Source organism: Engystomops pustulosus, chromosome 6, assembly GCF_040894005.1.
Source record: "Engystomops pustulosus chromosome 6, aEngPut4.maternal, whole genome shotgun sequence".
In the NCBI taxonomy this organism is placed as follows: Eukaryota; Metazoa; Chordata; class Amphibia; order Anura; family Leptodactylidae; genus Engystomops; species Engystomops pustulosus.
The window spans coordinates 160,642,414-160,670,398 of NC_092416.1; the positions used below are offsets into that span (position 1 = coordinate 160,642,414).

At 44.1% G+C, this 27,985-nt stretch overlaps 1 protein-coding gene across 4 annotated transcripts; it reads left to right on the forward strand.

The window, feature by feature from the left end:
* Positions 1–4,752: 4,752 nt before the first annotated feature.
* Positions 4,753–27,940, forward strand: L3MBTL1 (L3MBTL histone methyl-lysine binding protein 1). 4 transcript variants are annotated; one of them, XM_072112125.1, is made up of 23 exons: positions 4,753–4,867; positions 4,981–5,054; positions 5,220–5,350; positions 6,516–6,613; positions 8,961–9,063; positions 9,700–9,823; positions 9,911–10,049; positions 10,335–10,428; positions 11,728–11,819; positions 13,252–13,356; positions 14,232–14,367; positions 14,573–14,664; positions 15,172–15,323; positions 15,952–16,028; positions 16,554–16,639; positions 16,730–16,840; positions 17,009–17,123; positions 17,538–17,637; positions 19,909–20,073; positions 21,090–21,139; positions 21,247–21,392; positions 22,422–22,484; positions 27,568–27,940. In XM_072112125.1, exons 3-23 carry the CDS (start codon positions 5,251–5,253, stop codon positions 27,700–27,702), a joined length of 2,283 nt encoding a protein of 760 aa, XP_071968226.1. In that variant the 5' UTR covers positions 4,753–4,867; positions 4,981–5,054; positions 5,220–5,250; the 3' UTR covers positions 27,703–27,940. The 4 variants fall into 4 exon arrangements, with proteins under 4 accessions (XP_071968226.1, XP_071968229.1, XP_071968230.1 ...); XM_072112128.1 differs by having other exon boundaries at positions 9,914–10,049; XM_072112129.1 differs by having other exon boundaries at positions 22,422–22,519; positions 27,568–27,703.
* Positions 27,941–27,985: the final 45 nt, after the last annotated feature.

Sequence of the window (27,985 nt, forward strand, 5' to 3'; positions counted from 1 at the left end):
GCTCACTACACCCTGTCCAGGAGGGATGAGGCATGACCATAAGATGTGAGTGATATCCAAACTTGGGGCACATAGCATCTAATCCGATTCTGATACGTTAAAACGTGGTCCTATAGATCCTAAAAAAATGTAACTGTTAATGAGCTAATAGCTTCCCCTGACTTATTTCTGACCATGTGCAGTCGAGATGACACCATCTATTTCCGTCTAATTTAATATGATAAAAGAGCTACCAAATTTATATAGTTTGTATTAATACTGACAGGAAAAAAAATGGCAAAACCTTGCATTAAAAAAAAAAAGCCATTTCGCTTGAGTGAATCTGATGGGCCGGTTGTGTACAGCCTAATCTGCTACACACCCAAAGTCCTAGTCAAAAGCCAGAAAACTGGTGAAGGTATAATGAATCTCCAACTATTACTTTAACTGCCTGCATCTCTGGTTTTGTAGCACACAAGTCTTATGTGGTTTAAAAGATGAGATTCTCTCCTTTACAGTGACACCAGAACAATTGGTCCAGGTGCTGTTGAGGGGTTCCTGAAGTGATGCCCATCTTTATAGATAATGGGGGGAATTCTAGAAAGGACATTTCATACCCTATTGAGAGGCTGGTATTTTAGTGGGGTAAATGTGGATACAGTGGCCTTTTTAGAGCAATAATGTAGGATTCGGCTACTTTTTCCTTTGGGGGAGATTTTGATATATTCACTTCCCTGCTGATTTCTTCATAATTTCTCATCAAATGAACTAAAAACTCATTTGGGTAATGATTTGATTCTTTAGACTTTTGGATAAACTTTGTTCTCTCCCAGGTTCCCGGAGTCATAATGAACGACTTCCCAGCCATAACACGAGGCCTCCTCCTCTATTGTAAGGTGATTGCGTCTGTGTCTGTATGTGGATACAAGGTTGTTTGGGTTCCTGTGTGTTTTGCTATAATCAGACGAGTCATATTTAGATGCATAAGCTCCGGAGATGAATTAATTGTTGTTGCAGGGGATAATTTATGCACGGTGTGAGACGTATCAGTTTCCATGGTAACGGGCACCATTTTAATTTCTGCGGTGGGAAATCATTTTCAATATGGACGCAAAAGAAATGAATAATAAGACCTGGACGTACTGCACCAAAGACGTGTGTAGATATATACGTTTTATACTGTATCTGTACGTCACACGTCGGCTGCAGGGGGTATGGAGAGGGATCATGGGCTGAGCCTATCATACAAGGTAGGTATTTTATGCATATTGCTGCAAACGCCTACCGGTAACGCCCATGACCACCAATTGTGCGTATTAACCCTTTGATTGCTGGTGGTGGCGCATGGGCACTGCCATCTTGGCTGAGTTTGTTGCTCTGGGAGAGACTGTCACCATTACAGCCTCTGTAACTGTGTATTTGCTGAAGCGTGTGCCAGTGGCACATTGTAACAGATCAGGTGTAGAATCTCTATATACTGCCATGCTTTAGTGTATAGCAGCATCAGGGGTCTGAAAAATAGTAAAAAAAAAAATCAACCTGCTTTTCCCTAGAACTGGTATAACAATAGTTAACAGTGTAAATCGTAAATACATTAGGTACCACCACGTCCCAAAATGTTCCATCTATCAACATATAATAAAGGTTATTACCGGCGTTGAACCCAATATCGTAAAATAGCACCGAATGTGCAAAACGCTACTTTTTCACTATTTTGCAACATCTAAAAAATGTAATAAAAAGTAATAGACTTTAGCTCCTTCCACAAAAAATGACACCTCCCGTGGCTCTGTACAACAAAGTATGAAAAAGTTATTAGCGCCAGAAGAAGCCTAACAAATATGTATTTTTTGTATTGAAGGTTTTAATTTTTTTAACCTTTTTTGCACCTGTGTGACATCACATGACCAGGGATATAATGAGCCGTGCACCTGTGTGACATCACATGACCAGGGACATAATGAGCCGTGCACCTGTGTGACATCACATGAGCAGGGATATAAAAAGCTGTGCACCTGGTTGACATCACATGACCAGGGATATAATGAGCCTTGCACCTGTGTAACATCACATGACCAGGGATATAATGAGCCGTGCACCTGTGAGACATCACATAGCCAGGGATATAACAAGCCGTGCACCTGTGGGACATCACATGACCAGGGATATAACGGGCCGTGCACCTGTGTGACATCACATGAGCAGGGATATAAAAAGCTGTGCACCTGGTTGACATCACATGACCAGGGATATAATGAGCCTTGCACCTGTGTAACATCACATGACCAGGGATATAATGAGCCGTGCACCTGTGAGACATCACATAGCCAGGGATATAACAAGCCGTGCACCTGTGGGACATCACATGACCAGGGATATAACGGGCCGTGCACCTGTGTGACATCACATAGCCAGGGATATAATAAGCCGTGCACCTGCATAACATCCCATGACCAGGGATATAATGAGCCGTGCACCTGTGTGACATCACATGACCAGGGTCCGATTTGTACCACAGGCAGGGTGTAATAGGAAATATAGGATAATTCCTGAAACTGAAAATTCTTGATCTATTCTAATTAAAAATGAATTATTCCATATAGTTAACACATTAACCGAAAAAAAGTGTCCATATTGTATTTTCTGGCGTGATCAAAGGGTTTCAAGAAAATGACGGCCCATCTAACAAAAGTCCCTTAAAGGGAATCTGTCACCAGCTTCAACCCCATTATACTATATATACCGCTCAGGTAGGGAACGAAATGTCCTTTCTAGAATCCCCTCTTTTATGAAACCTCACCCAGTTACCTATAAAAATATCCTACAAAGTCTGGTAAAATTGAGCCGAGAAGGGTCATATTTTACCTAAGATGAGTCAAGTTTAGAGGCTGCAGGGGGAGTGTCACTGCAGATGCTGGTTCTATTGTAACTAGAAACAAGATGATAATCTCAATTTTCAGATTGCATCAGGCTTGTGGTTCTGTGATTTAAAGAATCTGAGATACAGAAAGTTAAAGAACTGCAGATAAAGATCCCGTTCCCAACTTTTTATTTACAATTTTTTTCTATTCTAAAGCTCGAAAGCTGCAATGTAATCTGCAAGATAAGGTTCTTATCTTTAATATGACGCTAAAGAACTGAAGATAGAGGCATCTCAAGTCACCCTCCCTTTGCAGCCTCTAAAAGTGAAAAAGGAAAATCTGTAGACAGAAGCCACAGATCAGTAATCATCTGCCGCCCTTACAAGTTTATGGAGAGGGGAGGAGGGTGTGCCATCCCTGATGAAGGAAGAAGCTAAAACATACAAGCACAGCTACAGCCTCTAATGTATTATATCATTCAAGCACTGGAGTTATAGATAAACTATTCAATACTGCTGTACAATGTCCTCCATGCTGCTGCTTCTACAAATGTGAAAAATAAGGGAGCAGTGATTAAAAGTGAACCTGCCTGCAATGTAATTTTTAGTTAGTGACAGGTTCCAATATGTTAATTTTAAAAATGCCTTTGTCAGCATTCTGAATCATTTCAGTGCTTTATATAAGTTTATTTCACATTACCTGGCTGTCTCGAGTCCCGGGGAAGGGCAGCTGCAGCCTGGGTGCGCCTGTGTCAGTCTCCTGCACACTCATGCAGGGAGGGGGATGATGTGGAGTAGAGGAAGATTGCATGAGTAGACACAGGCACACACAGGCTGCAGATGCCCCTCCCGGGACTCACCACAAGCTGCTGACAGGGAGCCAGGTAATGTAAAATAAACTTATATAAACTACTGAAATGAACGAGAATGCTGACAAAGGCATTTTTAAAATCAGCATAGCTTGATTGGAACCTGATACCGGCTAAAAAATTACATTCCTGGTGACAGGTTTGTGTTAAAGGAAATCTACCATCAGAATCGATCATGATAAACCATAGATCCGGGCACTGTGACTGTGGTAATCTTCTGATATGTGTTATCTATTGCCTCCTTCCTTCTAATACTTTCAACTTTTAAAATTATGCTAATGATTCTTAATGGCTCCTGGAGATGTAACCCCTCTGTGCTGTAGCTTCTACAGGCTGCTACACTGCGCAGAGCACTTCCCCCCACCCACTGTGAAAGATTACAGCAGACGATAGAGGGGTTTGCAGATTGTCAAACCTCTGTAATTGGTTTATTATCACAATCGGAAAGAGAGGGCAGAGGCATCATGTAGAAAGGTGTCAAAGAAGTTTGGCGTTTCCATTTCCAAAATTTCTGAATTCCTGTAGCTGTTTATACCATAAGAGATGGGAAAGACCTTTTACTTTTACAATATCTGAGTGTAACAAGTGTCCTGGGATCGGTAACATCCGGCGACGCTACATTGTATCCTACACTACTGATACATTGTCACATTTGGGACTCCCACCATACAATACTTTACAGTATAAAAACAATATAGAGTTTTTTGTTTCCCTCTTTGTCGTTCCTACCTTTTGGGGGCTCTAAAATCGGTATGATGCGTCCCAATGACTGGGTTTGAGGGGCTGGATATTGCATGAGCTTTTTCTCCTCAATGGACAACAATGATGTAAATAATATAACGTTGGGGGCTCCATATTCGTCTCTCGTCTCGCTCATGTGACATTGTATTCCTCGGCTTCTGATCTTAGTGACACAATATCATTGACTATGTGGATCTGCTGCTGTGTGCTGGCGCTGATCACAGCCGCTTATTACCATATAGATAAAGCCAGATTGCGGCTCCTTGCATCTATTCCTCCTCTGTTCCCCCATCTCCTCCTCCTCCTCCTCTTCTTCTGTCGTCCCTGACCCCCCCTAGTGTTGTACACATAATGGAGAGGCGCAGGCGCACAGCCTCCCTGCAGACTGCGGTTTGGAATAGCAGCGTTGTTTCATTAGGTAAGATGCTCTGCATTTAACCTCTTCACGGCCACAACACATCACAGCAAGGACGGTGGATACCCAATGCCCCCAAAAATTTTATTAACCCCCTCTATCCTTTCTCTCTCCAGCAGGAATGAAGCTGCCGTAGACTGCAAAAATCCTGCCTGCTGAGAGGAGTAGCAATCTGCTGGAGGTTTTACAGGTAAACTCAGAAAACGTATCATAGCAGCGCTGTAGTGTATGACATATAATAGATACGTGTCTTATAGGTTCTCTAGGATCATTACTTATAGGCATGTCCTATATATAATCCATTCCATATATGTCCGTCTCTAACCCCCACGTTTGTTATTTGGGTCCATTCAAGCCCTAAACGTACCGATCCGGAAGCAGCTGCTATGGATGTAACGCTACGCCAAGTGAAAAGTGAGGAGGAGAGCGACGCGCCACCATGCCAGGTGACCCGGCAGAGCATGGGACTTCTACATCCTACTTCAGGTACTGGAAAGATGTCAGTCCTATATCCTTCACAATGACGGAGAATAGGTTACACCTCAATGCAAAATACATCATACAGTGTGGGGCACATTTACTAACGGTCCGTCGGACGCATTTCCGTTGGTTTTCGCAATTTTTTCCAATTTGCCCTGGTTTTTGGCGCACGTGATCGGATTGTGGTGTATCGGTGCCGGCTTGCATGCGACACAAATCAGGGGGCGTGGCCGTCAGACATCTTGACTCATTCGGACTGGGCACGGAATTTAAAAATGAAATTGTGTCGCAAGATCAGCACTTACATGCATCGGGAAGAAGAGAAGGTGAACTCCGGCGGACCTCAGCGGGGGAAGCGACACATGCAGGAAATTGGACGCACAATCTTAGTGAATTGAGGCAGCTCTGAATCCTCATCGGGCATTCCGGATCGGCGGTGTCAAAGGGACAGATAAGTAAATGTGCCCCAATGTGTTCATTTCATGTCACTAGAGAAAAGATTGAGTGACTAATACTTATAATATATCACATACTTCAACTTTAAGATAACGCCATCAGCACCCTATTATCCGGGGATGTCTGATATCATGGATAAGAAGAAGTTGTATTCCCATACACCTCCAGGAGAGGTTATATTGGCCGGTCCTCATCCCGGGGTGATTGATCATCAAAATCCGCTGACACAGCATCTGGCACGTGCGCCTGAGATGACCCCGGTTGGAGGGAAACTAGCTAGCGTGATATCCGATCCACTCCTGATTACAATATAATAGAAAGTTCTTTCCTGCATAATACGGATACTGCCAGAAACGTACCAGTACTTTTGGGTTCACTTTATAGCGTACAAAATAGAGTAGTGCATACACATACTACCAGCCAGTGGATATTGTCATTCTTCGGGGTATTTAAAGGAACACTCCAGTCACAGCTGATTCATTGAATTATTGAATTATACCTTGAGGAAAATCTAGCATTTGTTTTCATGCCATGTGAACCAAACATACCTTAAGAAGGCTGTAGGGACATTGATGCAGAAACATATAAGTTTGATAATGAGGCTCTGTCGCTCCTGTGGCTGCTCTAGTGCTTTTCCTCTTACCCTAATTATGCGCTGCTCTAGCCTTGTCCTGCGCAGTACAGTCACATAATGATCAATGTTTTTCTTTAACAGTCATTGTGCCTGTAGTTTCCCGTTCTGAAATTTCTCTTTTGGAAGAACAGCAAGAAAGGAAGGGAGTGGAACCGGTTATGGCCACGGTAAACCCACAGGTCAGTCCACATGGAAAATATTGTCTGGTCAAGGTCCAAAGGAGGTGCAGACTCATCCCAACGCCAAGGCCTCTCCGTCCTAGTGATCTGTGACTTCTGTTAGGAACTAGTACCCAAAGTGCATTACCCGAGTGCACCAGTATTTTTCTGGTGCATCACAATTATGTCGGACTTCCAACCAACGTAAATGTGGCGGCCGATGCGGATACGCCCCGGAACGCCCCTTTCTGTGCACAGTTTTGTGTTGCGTTGTGCATAGTGCAGCTGCAACATAATAATAGCGCAAAAACACTTCATAAATACATGTGCAACCATATGTATTTATGTGCAATCCGCATGTGAAAACTGGCGCAGTCAGCATAATAAATGTGCTCAATACACTATAAATGTGTAAAATAGACAAATACTTTTCTATTCCATCCTTCTGGTGCAGTGACAGTACAGCCGAGTCCCCTCTGGTCACGAGTGGCTCAGATTACCTTATAATGTGCTACTGTTGTGGTACCTTCCTATGTAGCGTTACATTACATGTGGATTTGCAGTGTGGCAATGACATTCCCAAACACACACACATCTTGTTTTGTGCCATATATAGTAAGAACACGTTGGGGGGATTTTTACGTGTTCCCGCTCTATGGTTATACAGTTGGATACGTCCCCGGGGACTCCTGCTCCCCCTAAATTCGGGGGAGGAGTGGACATTTGAAGCAGCCAGCGACATCACTGGGTCCCCCCTCCTGCTGAGCTACGTATCCGTTCAGCGGCTTGTGCTCTGGGATGAAATACTCTGCATTTGCTCCTCATAGGCTTTTATTGCCTCCGCTGAGGGTATATGTTCCTCAGCAGGAGGGAGCAGAATGGAAAAACATAGCTTGTTACGTGGGAAGGAACCCTTAGTAGTCTGAGCCACGCCCCCTGCTATCCGTTGGTGCATCCACCAGCAGGGGGAGTGTCTCAGACAACCAAAGCAGAGTCATTGGCCATGGCCCTGGCTAGTTACTAGGGGCGACCGAACCAGAACTTCAGGTCCGCTTATCTCTCATAGTACAGAGTAATTCGAGAAACTGATGGCCAATTTATACACAGGATATGGGACTGGAATTCAGAGAAACACTGAATTTACCATCACTATCCATCATAATAGACCAGGGACACTTACTCCAGGCCTATATTTGTTATCCATGGCCTCCTTTTATCTAATATTAACTTTTAAAATTATGCTAATGAGCCTGAATGGGTCCCCTTTCTGTGCTGTAGCTTCTACAGGCTGCTACAGGCCTCCTTAGTTTTAAAATCAACTTTCATAATTATGCTAATGGTGGATTCCCTTTTAAGCCTTGGTCTGATCTTAGGGGGGTAGCGACCATATAATATAATGGGAAAAAATTGGACTTTTAGAGAGGGGATCTTCTCAAAAGAGTGGTTATCTGGAGAGGTATCACTCTCTATAAATATTTTGGGTGAGATATCAGTGAATACTCATTTTTATAATACAGTCTGATCTGGATTTACGCTTTAGGTGGAGAATTGGGTGTCAGTACTTTTCGGGGCTGGATTTTGGAAAGTTATTGGATTACTACTATAGGCTGCTAGATAGTAGAGTGCACTACATGAACCAGTGAGCTTGCATTTCATGGTGATAGTTGTGTAATTGCTTATATTCACATAGGACATGAGGCTTGTCTGTATCCCACTGGGAAGTGGCATTTATCCTGCTGTAGTATCAATAATAATGGCTGTCTCTGTGATATGGGTCTCCCACTACCGATTACAGGACAGTCACTAGAGAATATACACTTGTCTGTAACATTCAATACTAGACTCATAAAGCAACAAAAGCTCCTCTCCTGGGAACCTATGGGAGAGTTATCATCCACAGCACCAATAAATCAATGAGTATATTACATGTATTGGATTTTTACCCATCACTTGTCCCATTACCTCGGCCATCATGTAGCCTCAGTAATGACTGTGTCTTATTATCCGCATCTGTATAATCATCAAGCCTCATTCACACAAGGGGCGAAGTGGAGAACTGCAGCCACAAAAGCAGCAAAAACACATTTGTACAAAAATTGCAGCCGCCACTGTGTATGAATGTGAATTTCATACATTTCTATTCATTGCACATCTGGCCAATGTGATAAGAAGAGCATCAGAAGAAAACGGGTCATTTAGATACAGTAATTACTGTAATCACTTCTGCGGATAGGCTGGGAATAAGAAGACATCAAACGATCTTGGTATAAGAACCCATTCACACATTTCGCAAATTGTTGACTATAACAGAACTACTGACCCATTCTGCAATGTCTGCACAGAGCCTCATTCTCCCGTTTCCTCTTAGTTTCGCTTCGGCTCTCTGGATCTCATAGAGGAAACTCCTTTACACCCCAAGGATGAAAGTCCTCAGCCGACCATCGAGATAAACAGCCAAGACTACGCACCAGGTGACGTGTTAAACTACTATTATCATATTGTGGTCTTATATAAGGTCATAGGCTGACGCCACGTGGGGGATTTCTGCAGCAGAACAGGCACGGACATTCCCAGGTTGCTGCAATGCATATTTGGAATACTGCGGATGGAACATGCAGCAATGTTTGCTATATCAAGCATAAGGAACTCAAATTCCGGCACTTTGTTTACATTAGCACAATATGAATGAATATGAATAGAATTGTGTTTACAATGCGTTAACAAATACAACACTTGAAAGCACCCTTATGCCTGAAAATAACTGATATTGCAGCATATAAATAGAGCAAATCACAAGTTTTGTGACTTGTACAGAAAGTGGAGAGACTTAGGGTGATGCCACACATGGCACTTTGAGCCCATTTTTGGTCCGTTTTTAAACAGTCCCAAAATCGCATCAGTTTTTGACCAGTTTTAATTAAGATAATTGTTAAAACCTGTCAAAAACAGATGCGTTTTCACAAAAAGCATGCGTTTTTTCTTCAAAACGGTTTCCCGAAAAGCGATTGTAGCCACAAATGTGCCGACATAAGCATAACGGGTTGGAAAGGCAGGTAGATCCAGCATCATTTTAAGACTCGATATTCTACTTCCATGTTCCTTTCCAGGGTATGAGGGGAAGGAGAGCCCTCGTTCTGATACCATGCTGTGTCTCTGTGACACCTGCGGCTGCCAGCACGTGCCCGGAGCAAAGTGCGAAACGTGTGGAGAAGTCTGTCCATTTAAAGAGAGGTGAGGCTGCACTCACATTATTCAGGGGAGGGCTGGTTGGGGAGCGGGTCAATGTTACCCTCTCCCTGGTGTCTGGGGTGTCCACAGCAGGTCCCTGATTATGGAGCCATCACAAGGTTTTGGGGTAGGCCACGAGACCCCAAAACCCGTCAAGAAACGAAGACCAAAAGAATATCAAAGTCCAGCAGAATATCAAAGTCCAGCAGAGTCGGAGGCTGAGCCTATGGTGAGGAAAGAGCCGTCACTGTATTCATGTCAACTGCGTATTGTCCATGCAAGTGTTATGAATGGAGAGTGCAGGAGGTACCTGGACATCGGGGCGGTGTGGCTCCAGAACCTTCTGATGCCATAAGCTCTGACTATATAATAAAGACTGCGCTGTTGTGTATCACTGTATAATATGTCGCATGTTCTTCAACACGTCTTAAGAATACATGACATCCCGTGTGCGCTGTCACTGTAGTGCCATTGTGTCACATATGTAATGTACCTGGAAAGTATTTCTATTCAGGATAAACAGAAAGAACACAAAATCCCCGGAGACACTGACCAACCCCATGTCCGGAGCTCGGAAGGCGAATTATGGAGCCAGAGAGAATCACAAAGTAATTGTTTTATTCACTCCATGTCATTGCCCACAGCCTGTAGAGACATCGGAAACTAAAGCCCCTGCATGCAACTCATTCATTTCTACACTAACCGATATAGCAAATAGTATTATGTGCACAAACACATAGGGGGGCCGACATATGGACATCAGAAAGAACTCAAGAAAATTAGCGCATTTCTGGCGTCTTAATCGCAGGCCGCCTCCTTCTGTAGTCTCTCACTATAGAGCATCAGGGAAGGCGTAGTCAGGAACGGGAAAGTGTTGTCCCGGGGGGAGGGGGGTCTGCACATCAATGTCTGGAATGATTGACATGTTTCTATCTTACAAGACCTGTCAATCAAGTAGGGAGACGCCCCTACTTGAACATTAGGGCGCTATTTTCTGTTTTTTTTTTCTGTTTATTTTTAAATGTGTTCCAGGGAAGGAGGGGTGGAGTTATTTAAACTTTTACTTTTTAAACTATATATTTTTCTACATTTTTTTCTTTTTAACAATTTATTTTTTTACTTTAACCCTGGAGGGTCTGATCACTCATACTATTATATTGAAGTTTATAGTTATTTTACTGCTGATCTACAATAGCTTGCCACTTAATAGGTTAACTACCACAATGGATGCCAGCACTGACCGCGGCAGTTAGAGGTGGGTGTCAGCTGTGTTATACAACTGACACCCGTTGTGTATGTCTGTAACTAGGTGTGCTTAAGTAGGGGACCGCCTGTATCCTTCATATCACCCCATTACTTCCGATGTCATGTGGGTTACCACACTGCTTCCTTGCATGTGTCCCAGTCCATGTGTACACCACATTCTTTGATTGTCTATGCCGCAGTGCTGTAGTTTGTCCATTTCCACACTTTTCTCTTAAATTAAAGGACATCTACCACCAGTCTAAAGGATTGTAAATCAATCACACTGACATACTGGTGTGTGCCCCCTCTGACAGAATCTGCTCTTCTTTTAACTTCTTATTCCCTTTTTTTTAAAAAAAATTTGCTTTAAAAATTATGCAAATGAGCTCCAGGGGCTCCAGGCTCTATAAAAACTTATGCAGCCTGGAGCCCCTGTGACTCATTTGCATATTTGTGCCTTTTTTGGTAAAAACAAGGGCATAAGAAGCTAAAAGAAGAGGAGATCCTGCAAGAGGGGGCGCACACCAGTATGTCAGTGTGCTTGGTTTACAATCTTTCATCCTGGTGGTAGATTTCCTTTAATTTGGACATAAAATGGACAATCTTCAGCACCGGAGCACAGAGGAGGACTGTTGTCTCACTTCCTCCAATGTCATACAAAGTTTCAGGGGACGAGCTGGGAGATTCCTGGTCCTGGTCTACTTACCTGGAGGATCAGAAATGCATCGCTGCTCCTCTCAATCTCTTTAGGGAGGTAAGTCTGGTTTTAAGGCAGAACATTAAATATTTCAGAAGGTTTATAAAGAAAAAATCACAGCAGATGTTTATTCATCTTATGTAGAGTGAGTGGAAGATGCTGCACACTTACCACGGCTGTATACCACTAGGCTCTTATATGTGATAAAGGAGATCTTTCTGTAATGTGACTGTGCTAAGTATAGGTGCCAAGGAGAACAGACGGCTCACAGACAGATATAGAGAGAATTCATCATGGGTCACAGTTATAGCATTTTATAATGTATATTAATGGAAATCTACCATCAAAATCCATCATGATAAACCAGGGTCACTTATAGATCCAGGCACCGTGACTGTGGTAATCCTCTTATCCGTGGCCTCCTTCCTTCTAAAATAAGTTTAATAACTATGAAGGGTTTTAGATTCATAGGCTGTTACACTGTGCAGAATCACGTCCTCTCCCACTGAATGCTGCAGTGAGATTAAAGCAGGAAGAGTGGGGGGGGGGGGAGGCTAGTGCTGGGGAGGGTGAGACATTTTAACAGCCTGTGAAACCACAGCATGGAGGGGCTCTGGTAACAGCCCCAGGAGCCCTACAGGCTCATTAGCTTTCATTTTGAAACACGTACTTCCCATCCATTTTTAGTGTGAAACATTTTTTAAAAATTTTTACTATATTTCTATATTACTATTTAAAGATTCACTTAAAATAAAAAAATCTTGCTTCCTGTTCTGTAGAGATCACGTGCAGGAGTATAATACCTAAATTTAGATAAAACAGGCAGCAGCATTCACAATAGGTGATAGCCACAGTGTTTTTACTCCCCCTCCCTGCACAATGACCTCTGCACAGGTCACAGAGCATGCCCACAACTCCTGCAGGAGTCAATGAATCAGCTATGTAGAAGGGATACACATCTGTTGTGGATGCTCATTTATTGCAGCAAAGGATTTGGTCTCTAGTTTGTACAGTATATAAGACCTGCTGATAAACTCCATGGGGCACATTTACTTAGGGTCGCTTGCTGCACTTTTGTCGGACCGGGCACGTTCTTCATGGCCAAAACGACGTGCACATGTATTTAAGAAGTGTCTGCGCTGTGATTGTGGTGCATGCGGCCCTTTTGTGGCGCAGTTGCGACACAAATTAGGGGGATCGGCGTCAGGAGGTCCGTTTGATTCGGACGGAGCACCGAATTTAACTTTCAAATTGTGTGGCCATGTTAAAGATGCACCACAAGAAAGTTGGTGAATTCTGTCGGACCAGTGCAGGGAAGCGACAGATTCATGATTTCTGGCGCACGATCTTAGTGAATCGCCACGTGCAGCATTATGCACGGAAATAGCACTTTTATTGAACTGTCCGGCTTTGGAAGTAAATGTGCCCCTATATTTCAGGTTGATGGTTACCATTGTTAGTTTAAAGCGATTGATACGTTTTTCCGTAGTGGCAGCTGGGAACACAGCACAAGAACGGCTTTAAGGTGGGAATGAAGCTCGAGGGAATAGACCCCCAGCATCCATCCATGTATTTCATCCTCACTGTGGTTGAGGTGAGGTGGGCAGCACTGGTAGAAGAAAAATACACAGTGCGGGCTGTGTATACGGTGTATGTATATGGTGTCCTATCTGTAGGCAGAATGTTATAGAGCAGGAGTGTTCTATCTGCAGACAGAATGTTATAGAACAGGAGATGCTGAGCAGATTGTACACATCTGCAGGCAGCATGTTATAAAGCAGGAGGAGAGCAGCAGATCGTACACAGTGTCCTATCTGCAGGCAGCATGTTATAGAGCAGGAGATGCTGAGCACATTGTACATAGTGTCCTATCTGCAGGCAGCATGTTATAGAGCAGGAGGAGCTGAGCAGATTGTACAAAGTGTCTTATCTGCAGGCAGCATGTTATAGAGCAGGAGGAGCTGAGCAGATTGTACATAGTGTCCTATCTGCAAGCAGCATGTTATAGAGCAGGAGGAGCTAAGCACATTGTACATAGTGTCCTATCTGCAGGCAGCATGTTATAGAGCAGTAGGAGCTGAGCAGATTGTACATAGTGTCCTATCTGCAAGCAGCATGTTATAGGGCAGGAGGAGCTAAGCACATTGTACATAGTGTCCTATGTGCAGGCAGCATGTTATAGAGCAGGTGGAACTGTGCAGATTGTACATGGTGTCCTATCTGCAGGCAGCATGTTATAGAGCAGGAGGAGCTGAGCAGATTGTACATAGTGTCCTATCTGCAGGCAGCATGTTATAGAACAGGAGGAGCTGAGCAGATTGTACATAGTGTCCTATCTGCAGGCAGCAGGTTATAGAGCAGGAGGAACTAAGCAGATTGTACATATAGTTGTGAGAGAAATATCCACTATAACTTGAATTTCCGCATATAAATATCACATTTTTCTTCCTTTGCTCTTCTGTTCCTCAGGTGTGTGGATTTCGGATAAGAGTTCACTTTGATGGATATTCAGACTGTCATGATTTCTGGGTGAATGCCGACTCTCCTGATATTCACCCCGCCGGCTGGTGCGAGAGGACCGGACACAAATTACAGCCCCCTAAAGGTCCTGGTGACAGAATAAATTTTTATATTACCGGTAGTTGTTTTTACCATTGTGATCCGTGAGGTGAAAGAGATCTTCATTATGGTTAGGTCTCATCTGGTCAGTGATGGCATCTCCTAAATAATAATAATTTAATTTTATAAGATGATAAAACCCTCCTCCTTTATACCGTATCACGGATCTTACAAATCCTTCTTGTGTGCAGGATACAAAGATGAAGACTTCAGTTGGACCCATTACCTGAGACTAACAAAAGCTCATGTGGCTCCTAAACACCTCTTTATAACTCCAAAAATTGTAAGTTATCCACATTATAAGATGAGGCAGGGGACCCATTAATGGTATATCCTTTGGGATGACCATTTTGACCCCATTTATAGTACAGATTTTCTGTCAGAGACAGAATCCGCTCCCATTGAAATCAGTGACGTGGGGCTATACCTCATGCGGAGAAAAAGATGCCTCAGACCCTTAAGGTTTCTTACTAATTGGTTTTGAATACACTTAATGATCCTACATATTGGGGCATATTTATCACGACCTCTGCGCATCGCCAGTGGTGCAGAGGCCCTGAAATAATCGCAAATGCTAGCTTATTGCTAGCTTTTGCGATTATTTGCCCTGATCCGCCACCTTCACCCCAGTGGGGCGTGAAGGGGGGGCCTGGCCGGCCGAGCGGAGGGCGCGGACGGCCGGGAGTGCTGCCAGCGACTTTTCATACGCCCTGCCTAGCCCCGATACATCAAGAGGCGGAATCTCATCTTGTAACATATAAAATTAGGCAAAGTTCTTTGTCTTTAATAGGGAGCTCCGCCATCCCTCTTCCGGGTCGGTATGAAGTTAGAAGCTGTGGACAAGATGAATCCATCCCTGATATGTGTGGCCAGCGTCACCGATGTCATAGAAGACAGATTTCTTGTGCATTTTGATAATTGGGGCGATACCTATGACTACTGGTAGGAATCTACTATTGATGATGTAACTTTATACAGACAAGAATTTGAAAACCTCTTTCTGGATGACTACACTGACCGTGTATTGCATGGAGGCCATTGACATGGGTCACACGTCATTCTATATTCCCTGTGTCATGGTGGTAACAGCAGATCTCTGGTGGTGAGAGGCAGGACCTTCAATGTTAGAGCTTAGTGGTTTCCACCTTTAGATATTGATGACCGTAACAGTATACTGGTCCTTCTGCAAACTGGGAAGAGGGAGAGGCTGTTTCTGCAGCCAGTTGTCTTATACATTAGTCACAGGACAGTGAGGAGGATAAGCAAGCTGGACATGAGTAAAATCCTTGGATGTGGAGAGAGGATTTCTTTACATTTCTCAGTTATAGCCCTCGTGTTAGAGCTTAGTGGTTTCCCATCTTTAGATACAGACAGGGCAGAGGGAGAGAATCCTGCTGCAGCCAGTGGTCTTACACTTAGTCATTGACAGTGACAGTGAGGAGGATAAATATTACTGCTAAGTATGACGTCTGACGTCCCTTATTGCCGAGTTGTGAGGATTATTATATCATTTTAGATGCTAACGCCAGTTTTTCTGTACAAAACTGATTTATCTTTTCGGTTTCACCAGGTGTGACCCCAGCAGTCCCTATGTTCATCCTGTAGGATGGTGTCAGGAACATGGGAAGCCTCTCACTGCCCCTCAAGGTATTGGCACAGGACTATGGTAATTGGAAAGTGGAAGCAAAACAAAGCCAATGGGGCAGATTTACTTACCCGGTCCATTCGCGATCCAGCGGCGCCTTCTCTGCGGTGGATTCGGGTCCGGCCGGGATTCATTAAGGTAGTTCCTCCGCCGTCCACCAGGTGACGCTGCTGCGCTGAAAAGCATCGGAACGCGCTGGAGTTCGCCGAGCCGCGTTGAGTGAAGGTAAGTGCAAGCTCTGCAACAGATTTTTTTTTTTAAATGCTGCAGTTTTTCCGAATCCGTCTGGTTTTCGTTCGGCCACGCCCCCCGATTTCTGTCGCGTGCATGCCAGCGCCGATGCGCCACAATCCGATCGCGTGCGCCAAAATCCCGGGGCAATTCAGGGGAAATCGGCGCAAATCGGAAATATTCGGGTAACACGTCGGGAAAACGTGAATCGGGCCCTTAGTAAATGACCCCCATTGTGTTTGATGGTAAAGATGGTGTTAAAATGGCCTGGAATAACGTGATTTACCTTCCTGTAGATTATCCAGACCCAAATAACTTCACCTGGGAGAGATACTTGTTGGAGACAGGAGCCACAGCGGTGCCCGTCCGAGCCTTTCACACTGTAATATAATCAATTTACCATTAATAATTCACTTATTTATTACTCTGCAAGTTTTCCTTATTCATTTTTCATCCATCAAATCTTCTTTAGCGCCCCCCACATGGATTCAAAGTCAGTATGAAGCTGGAAGCCGTAGACAGAAGGAACCCCTCGCTGATCCGCGTGGCCTCGGTGGTGGACGTGGAGGAGTGCAGAATAAAGGTGAATACGTTGGTTTGCTCCATTATATGCACCTTGTCCCGCTCTCCCATTACATGCCTGTGTCCTTTGTGGCTTGGACCATCTGCCCTGTGGATGTTGATGTGCTTCCATGTTATGTTGTGGGGTTATTATTACCTGGGTTTCTGACAACCCATCCCACCTTCTAAGGTTCACTTTGATGGCTGGAGCCATTTGTATGACTTTTGGCTGGACGCTGACCACCCAGATTTACACCCTGTGGGTTGGTGCCAAAGGACAGGACACCCACTGCAAACCCCACTCCGTGAGTACTGCAAATTATGACTGTGGATGTCTAAGGATAGGGATTCATGTCTAAGGAAATGGATTCATGTCTAAGGATAGGGATCCATGTCTAAGGATAGGGATCCATGTCTAAGGATAGGGATCCATGTCTAAGGATAGGGATCCATGTCTAAGGATAGGGATCCATGTCTAAGGATAGGGATTCATGTCTAAGGATAGGGATCCATGTCTAAGGATAGGGATCCATGTCTAAGGATAGGGATTTATGTCTAAGGATAGGAATTCATGTCTAAGGATAGGGATTCATGTCTAAAGATAGGTTTTCATGCACAATTATACTGTTATTACATGTATACAGCAACTTGGTCTTCAGACTACTTGTCTATTTCTGCTTTTCCAGGGGTCAGTTTTCTCTGTTTCCCTTTTTTCACAGGACACCGAGATTCTCCCAACTTATCCCCAGGTACCTGTGTGTCTCTCAGCTGTAAAGGGATGTCTCACTCACGGAGCAACAAATACGGTTTCCAACACAGGTCAGCCCCTCTTTTATCAGCTTTTATTACTGTAAATCCACAGTTTTTGAAATACGGTCATGATACAACAGTGCTCCATTTCTGAATGATAACTTTTTAAGTAGAAGATCTGAAAATTAAAGGGGTATTCTCGTCTGGGCACTCACATTCAGTTTGATAAATATGCCATATATAAACATTTCTTCAATTGGATGTTATTAAAAAAAATGTTCCTGTGTGAAGATAATTTCTCATAAATGTAGTCATTTTGTACCTTAGAAACGAGATGGCTTCCTAGGATACGGCCACCTCTGCCTGAGAGATTGCACAAATAAACAAAAAGGTTTTGTATATGAATTTCCAGGAGTTACTGCAAGTCCCACAGCCGTCCTGTGGTAATTATCACTGAATCCAGGAGGTCAGGCAGGACTCTATAGCACAAGTCTGGCCACCGCTGCCAGAGTGTGACGTGGCCGTATCCGAGGAAGCTATCTCGTTTCTAAGGGACAACATGACTACATTTATGAGAAATTATCTTTACACAGGAACATTTTTTTTAATAACATCCAATTGAAGAAATGTTGACATATGGAAGATTAGTGAAACTGAATGTGAGTGCCCAGACGAGAATACCCCTTTAAGTAAACACAAGCTCAGATGGACAATACATAACGGAATCCTCCAAAATGAAAAACTTAATTCCCCTTTGAATCAGTATCTTGTACAGGCGGTCCCCTACTTAAGAACACTCGACTTACATACGACCCATAGTTACAAACGGACCTCTGGATATTGGTAATTTATTGTACTTTAGTCCTAGGCTACAATAAACAGATGAAACAGTTATCAAATGTGTCTATAATGAAGCTTTAGTGTTAACCAAAAAAGTTCTGGCTGGGATTACAATGATAAAATATACAGTTCCGACTTACATACAAACTCAACTTAAGAACAAACCTACAGACCCAATCTTGTATGTAACCCGGGGACTGCCTGTACTCTCGAATCTGGTCAACTCTTCTTTATGTCCTTCCTCAATGAAACCGTAACTAAATATGAAACTTTATATCGCATAAAATATGTATATAATATATATTTATAATATACTTTATCAAACGGAAAATGTTTCCTTGTTCTGTTTTTATCTTCCTTTCTTTTGGCTTTGATCTTTCTGCTTTTTGTGTGTTTGAATCGGCTTTCCTTCCATATTCAGATTGCGGATAGATAAGGAGAAGCTGATAAAGTTTATAATGACTTAAAGGGGAATTCCCATCTTATCTATTCATGACATATCCGCAGGATGGTAGATGCAGGTCTCACTTCTGGTCTTCTGAGTAAAGAGAGCCGCTCATAAGACGGGACTCTCCTATAGAGCTAAATAGGGATTCAGCTCTATAGGAGAGTCCCGTCTTATGTCAGCGATCCCATTGAGTTGTAAGGAGAGTGGCCACCCATGCAAGGCTCCTTATTCATTCAGCCCGGTTGCGGGAAGAAGGTCAGCAGACCTCTGTTCCCTAAGTAGGTGCGGGTGCCAGAAGTGGGACCTGCATCTATCATCTATTCGTGACATATCCTGTGGATATGCCATAAATACAATGTGATTGCCCCTTTAACTCCTTACAGTCACTGAAAAGTTTTATCTCCTTATAGAGCTGAATTCTGAAATTAAATATTTTTTATCTATCTTTTCTGTATGATCTTGAGAAAGCAGATATACTGCTCACTGCAGGAGAAGAAAGGAGCAGAAAAATTGAACAAAGAAGCCTTTTACCTAAATGATGTATATTGTTGCTAAGTTTACCGTTATCACCTGCACTTTTCACTTGTGAAATAAAATAAAATTTACCTCAAAGCTTTAATTACACTACTTTAAGGTCTAACCACAGCATTTCCTAGGTTGAAGTTTCGGCCTGGAAATAAGTCATTGCAACACACCAATTATGTTGTAGATTTGTAGCCTTGTTACATGACCCCTAGTAAGGTAGTCAAAAGACATCACACAGTTGCTTCCATTTGGGATCCTATCTATCTATCTATCTATCTATCTATCTCATATCTATCTATCTATCTATCTGTCTACTGTACAAAAGCCAAAAGGACACTTCTCTGGCCTTGGTCTTGCCCTTGTTATCCTATAAACATGTTTAGTATCTATACCAGGAACACAACTAGCGCTATTGTAAGCTGCTCAGAGGGTAATATTATGTAGCTCTAATGACAATGAACAATGAAAAACTCAGCTTTCTAGATTCTCCATATATTTGACCCAGCTCATGTCATTATTGCCCATAGGAAGTGCCCCACTCCGGGCTGTGATGGTTCTGGCCACGTAACTGGAAGATTCACGGCTCATCACTGTCTGTCTGGGTGTCCGCTGGCTGAACGTAACCAGCAACCAGCAAGAAGCAGGAATCCTATCCCCCTGCCACCTCGGAGGAAATCCAGGCACCATGGCAGGTGACCGATCAATGTGCAGATACATATTCATTATTAGAGAGAATAAATCAACTTAGAACTTGGAAGTTGTGTCTTATGGATCAGAGAATTTAACCTGCCAATCTTAGGCTACATTCACACCTCGCTTTATGGATATGTTCAGCATATACACCAGCATATACACCAGGAAAGTTCTTGGCGTAACTTGCTGAGCGTATCCAGGTGGGGGCATCATTTTAGCCTCTGTCTGCACAGTATGGGGCACATTTACTTACCCGTCCTGAGCTGTTCACCGAAAGTGCATTATCTGACGATTAAACATTGTGCTTCGATTCACTAAGATTGTGCGCCCCAGAAATCTTGCATGTGTCACTTCCCCGCTCAGGTTCGCTGGAGTTCACCTTCTTCTTCCCGGTGTATGTAAGTGCATTGGATTGGGACACAATTTGAATGTTAAATCCCGTGCTCAATCTGAATCAGTCGGATTGTCCGACGGCACGCCCCCCATTTCTGTTGCATGAAAGCAGCGTATCTGCAACAGAATCCCCTGCTAAATACCTGTCCCAGCCATGCAATTCCCGAAAATGTCGAAAAAAAGTGCGTCCGCGGACCCTTAGTAAATAAGCCCCTATATGTCAAATCCAGCAGGAAACACAGGATGGAAAGAAGCAGCAAGCTACGTCTTTCCATCCTGATGAGTGACATTTAAGACCATAAAAGCTTAGGGGGGATGGATGCAAAGTGTAGCATCCATTCCCACCCTCTGCTGAGCGTACACTCTCGAAGGTCCCCAGTGATAACTGTCCATATAAGGAAAGTGACATCCCTGGGGTGAACACCCTGATGATCACTTTTCCTCCAACTTTCAGGAGAGGAGACAAACCAGATGAAATATCCTTACAGCGGAGGGCTACAACGTGGTGTGAATGTAGCCTTATAAGAGTTTTTAACCTTCACTCTCCTTCCCTCATGTTGGCGCACTTCACATCATTACACCGCTCATTATTCATCCATGTAACATTTATATCTCATTATAGAATCGGACGCCCTCCCAAATACCGCAGGGTGCAGCAGGACAACTTTCAAGGTAAAGGCGGATTGAACCAATCCAGTAATATTTGCTACTGATTGTATGTTCCTGTCCAGGTAATAGTATAAGGTTATCATATTATTTTATTACTTCTCTCTCCCCAGACCCAGTTCACCAGTCTCTTTATATGACGGCCATGTCTGTCCATCCTGATCAAGCTCTGGCACATTGCTGGGAGCAGCACTGCCGTCTACTGCCTGGTGTGGCTGGGATCAGCGCTAGCACTGTGTCTAAGTGGAGCACAGAAGAGGTAGCCATTATTCTTCTCATCCCCCTCTCACGTCTGTTCTGAATAAAGGTCAAGATACAAATTGTTAAAGGGAATGTGTCACCAGTTTTGCTGCAGACAGTGTTATGCATTGCCCATGGAGGTTTGTGTAACCAGACTGCTGTGGGTGGTGTAAGTAGCAGCAGGAAATATGGATTTATATTCCAGAATTATAGCAGTGGAGAGGGCCGGCACTAGCACTGGGCATACCTGGACACGCGCCGGGGCCCAGGGCTGCTGGGGGGGCCCACATAAGGCTGTACATAAGGAATCCATGGGAGTGAGGGGGCTGTATCTAATGAACACATAGCGGGTGAGGGAGCTTTATATAAAATAACCATATGGGGGCTGTTTGTTTCTAAACGTTTAATGCTGCCACGTGAGTTCACTGCAAAGTGGCCGACTGAGGCTCAGTCACCCAGGGGCCCACTGAAACCTGGAGCCGACCCTGGTAGTGGGAGTGTGTTCTTAGACTTCTGTGCTACAGAAATTCTGCCAAAGCCCCTTTGCAGGCTTTGTCCACAGCAGCCATTGCATTTTAAAAAACACATCCAAAACGCAAGTGGGAGGGGGATTTGCCTGATATGCGTTTTGGCTAAACCCCCTCCCACTTTTGTTTTGGATGCATTTAAAAACTCAAGAAAAACGCCACGTGGGAAGGCGCCCTCAGTGATGGGAAGTCCGGCTCTTTATACGGAGTTGGGTCATTTGGCTCCTCTTACTATAAAGAGCCGACTATTTTGGCTCAGGTTAAAATTGGCGTGGTCACTGAATAGGGACGGGGCTAAGCCAGCTCCTCTCATTCACCTGAAAGAGCTGGCTCTTTGTGCCGGCTCATTCATAGTGCTCTTGGAGAAGCTACAATGCTACAATATAAATCCATATTTCCTAGAGCTAGGATTAAACATCTATCAGGGCTGCTACCTAACACGTCTGAGTTGTCAGAACTGATGACGTATCCCTTCAACCACCATTTCAATGGTCTTGATAAAGAAAATGATTATTCTCTAGGTGTTCAACTTTGTGCAGACGCTGACCGGATGTGAGGACCAAGCCCGATTATTCAAAGAGGAGGTGAGAAGTCTGACACCACTTAGATCCTACTATGTGTGAGTCACCTGGTCCTATATATATAAGATATATGATGATATAACAACAGGAGAGATATGGTGCCCTACATTAGGCAGTGGCTCTTATAGGAGTATACACTCACTGGCCACTTTATTAGGTACACCTGTCCAACTGCTCGTTAACACTAAATTTCTAATCAGCCAATCACATGGCGGAAACTCAGTGCATTTAGGCATGTAGACATGGTCAAGACAATCTCCTGCAGTTCAAACCGAGCATCAGTATGGGGAAGAAAGGTGATTTGATGCCTTTGAACGTGGCATGGTTGTTGGTGCCAGAAGGGCTGGTCTGAGTATTTCAGAAACTGCTGATCTACTGGGATTTTCACGCACAACCCTCTCTAGGGTTTACAGAGAATGGTCCGAAAAAGAAAAAACATCCAGTGAGCGGCAGTGCTGTGGGCGGAAATGCCTTGTTGATGTCAGAGGTCAGAGGAGAATGGGCAGACTGGTTCGAGCTGATAGAAAGGCAACAGTGACTCAAATCGCCACCCGTTACAACCAAGGTAGGCAGAAGAGCATCTCTGAACGCACAGTACGTCGAACTTTGAGGCAGATGGGCTACAGCAGCAGAAGACCACACCGGGTGCCACTCCTTTCAGCTAAGAACAGGAAACTGAGGCTACAATTTGCACAAGCTCATCGAAATTGGACAGTAGAAGATTGGAAAAACGTTGCCTGGTCTGATGAGTCTCGATTTCTGCTGCGACATTCGGATGGCAGGGTCAGAATTTGGCGTCAACAACATGAAAGCATGGATCCATCCTGCCTTGTATCAACGGTTCAGGCTGGTGGTGGTGGTGTCATGGTGTGGGGAATATTTTCTTGGCACTCTTTGGGCCCCTTGGTACCAATTGAGCATCGTTGCAACGCCACAGCCTACCTGAGTATTGTTGCTGACCATGTCCATCCCTTTATGACCACAATGTACCCAACATCTGATGGCTACTTTCAGCAGGATAATGCGCCATGTCATAAAGCTGGAATCATCTCAGACTGGTTTCTTGAACATGACAATGAGGTCACTGTACTCAAATGGCCTCCACAGTCACCAGATCTCAATCCAATAGAGCATCTTTGGGATGTGGTGGACCGGGAGATTCGCATCATGGATGTGCAGCCGACAAATCTGCGGCAACTGTGTGATGCCATCATGTCAATATGGACCAAAATCTCTGAGGAGCTTCCAGCACCTTGTTGAATCTATGCCACGAAGAATTGAGGCAGTTCTGAAGGCAAAAGGGGGTCCAACCCGTTACTAGCATGGTGTACCTAATAAAGTGGCCGGTGAGTGTATGTCACTGCAGGGGGACCGCTGCCTATTAACCACAAAATAGTCTTAAAAGGTCGGGGTCAAGTATAAAGAAACCACTTGTGCGGACGCCTGCAGCACAGATGGACGGATCATATTATACAAAGGCCTTGACAAAGTGTCCAATGGTCCATATAATCGGATCAGCAGAGCTGTCACTTTGTATGCGGGATATTACCCAATAATAATCCATTATCTGCGGGAACTGCGGCGTCGCTTTACTGCTTGCTGTGCGGGCACCTGGTACATCTACGGAGATAATAATGAGATGTCTTTATTACATGTACAGTATGTGCGGCTTGTCTCTGTACACGGGGAGGATGACGATGATGCGCAGATGCGGTTATCTCTCCACGTCTCGTTTCTTCAGGGACATCTGTGGTGCTTTTCACTATGTACCGTATTTTTCGGACCATAAGGCGCACCGGATTATAAGGCGCACCATCAATAAATGCCTGCTAGGTTCATATATAAGGCGCACCGGATAATAGTGTGTACCTGATTATAAGGATGAATGACCAGCTGGCGGCAGACCTGTGCACTGTTCCAGGCAGCTGTTGTCTGTAAGTGCGGTTCATATATAAGGCGCACTGGACTATAAAACGCACCTTTGATTTCTGAGAATATCAAAGGATTTTTTTGTGCGCCTTATAGTCTGAAAAATACAATAGATATTTACAGGATGATGTGGTCACGTACCAAGTCATTCCAGCAGAGGGCAGTATGACACCTCACACTCCCTATGACGGAGCTTTTGCTTATTTTTCAGGTACTCTCCATAGTTTCATGGTGACCTGGTAGCAACTCCGGCACCTTGTGGGTTATTCACTAATAAATGGTGCGAAGCCGTGTGGACGTATGGCACTAACCCTACACATATTTATAAGATTGCAACAAAAACCTAGATGAAAAAGATAAAGTAATGTTTTCCGTTCTCACGCATACCAATAGCCTGGACTGCAGGGACTTATGGCCCACTATGTGTTATGTATGAATACAAAAATGTCCTGTCTACAGGGACTATCAGCCCCATCCACATAAACTTTCAGTAGGAGTACTGTATTTTATGTGTATAATATGCCTAAACATTCATGGCGTATAAGTCCCATTCATGCAAAACAAACACATGATAAAAACACCAAATAAATAAAAACACAAGACATATAAATGTGGTGAAATATGGCTGCAATGCTTTATTATTTAATATTAATTAAATTTAGTAATAAATAATATTATAAATCATAAGTAGATAACATTTTATCAATATGAAATAATAGTGAAATTGAATCTCCCCAGCATTAGCTGGGGGATAAAACATAGTGACAGAAAACATTCTGAATAAAGGGACCATTTACCGCTTGAATGTTGATTGAAGACTGGTTCGTTTATAAAGGTGAGTAGTCAGGTTCTTAGACCAATCAAAAAGATGCCTACAATAGTTAGCCTGGAAACACTATTTTGATTTGACCAGCTCGTGACCAATCACAGCTAACTTGTGCATGTCACCAGGCAAATAAAAAGTGCGGGAAGTACAAAATCAGAAATCACCTCAGAAATGCAAATTACCTCAGCTGAGGTCAAAGAGAGGGCAGAGACTAAGTGTATGATGCAATAACACAAAGACCATACATAGGCCCCCAAATAAATGAATATATATATATATATATATATATATATATATATATATATATATATATATATATATATATATATATAGGGCCAACAAATAAATTAATCTATATACATATATATATATATATATATATATAGGGACTATGACACCGTGCGTCCCCATGCACAATTAGTTCCGGGGGCTCCTACATTCCCTATTGGATGAGGTGTCTGGTTGTGTCTTTCTTTCCAAAATCTCTGTAAAAAAACAATGTTGCTCAAGTTTGTATATGTAATGGGGTCAGGGCTGGTGCCAGCACTGGGCATACCTGGGCGAGTTCCAGGGCCCAGAGCTTCTGGGGGCCCACATAAGGCTGTCCACAAGGTATCCATGGGGATGGGGGGGGGGGCTGTATTTAATTAATCCATAGGGTGTGAGGGGGCTCATATAAATTTACCATGAGGGGGCTGTTTGGTATGATAAACTAAGGCTCAGGAGACTGTCCTAGTTTTTGAATTCTTAATGCTGCCACGTGAGTACACTGCAAAGGGGCCCACTGAGGCTCTGACGCCCAGGGGCCTACTGAAAGACCTAGAGCTGACCATGAATGGGGTGAGGACTGGTTAGGATGAATAGCCATCGATCAACTTGTATATTAAAAAAGCTGCTGACATCCTGATGACCTATGTAACCCATAGGCCAATGTGGATACGGCACACGTGTCAGAGGGTCAGTCACATCTCTCTCTGTGGGCTTGTGTGCCCAGGCCTACTCCTGAGGTCTCAGGTAAAATCCCAGGTGGCCTGGCATTGCAGGAAGAGCGCGAAAGTCGGATTATCATTGTAGCTATTGGAGCTTCTTCCCCGGGCCTCATAATTCTACAATAATCCATATTTTGCCTCCGTCTTTCCATGGTAAGCTGTGGCAGAGCAGGTAGCAATAAGAGCTGCCTGCTCCGACCCACCTCAGACAGCACATGGGGCGTCAGCTCTGGAAATGGACTCACCTGCGCTCCTCATGTGGGGACGACTTAAGGTAAGTTTTCTTTTTTTTATTTGTATATGGGGGTACTTACTAACTGTGAGGCCACAAAAAAAAATGTGGGTTGACAGTAAAGCTGTTGGAGGGTGGAAGAAACTTAAAGGGAACCTACCACCACAAATCTACCTATAAAGGTAGATTGGGTGGTAGGTGGATCAATGGGACGTGAGGATAGCCCTTTTAAGCACTTTTTTGATAACTTTTATTATCCCTATATTCAAATTTACTTATGCGGCTACTGGGGCGTGGAGTAGCCGCATCTGAGGTTACACGAGGCGGCTACTCCACGCCCCGGTCGCCACTTTACCCCTCCTACTCACCGATCTTCGGCGCGCAGCTCCGCGTAGCTGCGCGCCCTCGTCCGGCGATCCTGCCGTCTGCTCATGCGCAGAAGAGCAGGCCCGCGCCTGCGCGCTCACTGCTCCGAAACAGGCGCGGGCCTGCTCTTCTGCGCATGCGCAGACGGCAGGATCGCCGGACGAGGGCGCGCAGCTACGCGGAGCTGCGCGCCGAAGATGGGTGAGTAGGAGGGGTAAAGTGGCGACCGGGGCGTGGAGTAGCCGCCTCGTGTAACCTCAGATGCGGCTACTCCACGCCCCAGTAGCCGCATAAGTAAATTTGAATATAGGGATAATAAAAGTTATCAAAAAAGTGTGGGGACGTGAGGATTAGCCCTTAAAAGGGCTATCCTCACGTCCCATTGATCCACCTACCACCCAATCTACCTTTATAGGTAGATTTGTGGTGGTAGGTGCCCTTTAAGTCCTATTGGGGCAGGAAGGGGATAAAAAACTTGAGAGGGAGCACTGAAACTATGGGGTGCAAAATAAAGTACTGGAGAGCGGAGTCACTGGGGTGGGGGGATGCTGGATAGGGACAATACCTGAGGGGCACTAGATCTGTGGGCAGATGACTGGGAGCACAAAACCTGATTATTATTTTTTTTTTACCAAACCCGAATCTCTGTATTCAGGTTAAATCACCATGTTGGCGCTTTGTGATAAATAAATTGTTTTTTGAGGATTTTTCAATCTTATTCTGATTCCTCTTGTGTTTCCTCAGATGATAGACGGACAAGCTCTCCTGCTGCTCACCCAGACGGACATTGTAAAGATCTTGTGCATAAAACTGGGACCGGCGGTGAAAATTTACAACTCCATCCTTATGTTCAAAAACACGGAGGACTCTACAGACTGACACATCCCATAGTCCGAATTACCAATGTACAGAGCACATACGCTGTATATATATATTTGAGATTATTGAGGTAATTCCCTCAGGACTATGTCTATGAAGACAGTCCCCAACTAGTAAGAACTGTGAACCAGCAGGGGGCGCTATGTGACACGGTTTATATGTTTTGTCTGGGATAGAAGTCACCTGCCCCATTGAAAGCGAAATCTAAGCGCTTAATAAAGTGTCTGGCTTCAGGGTGCACGGGGTTACTGACTTCTCTCCCCTCATCCATCTCCTCACCTGA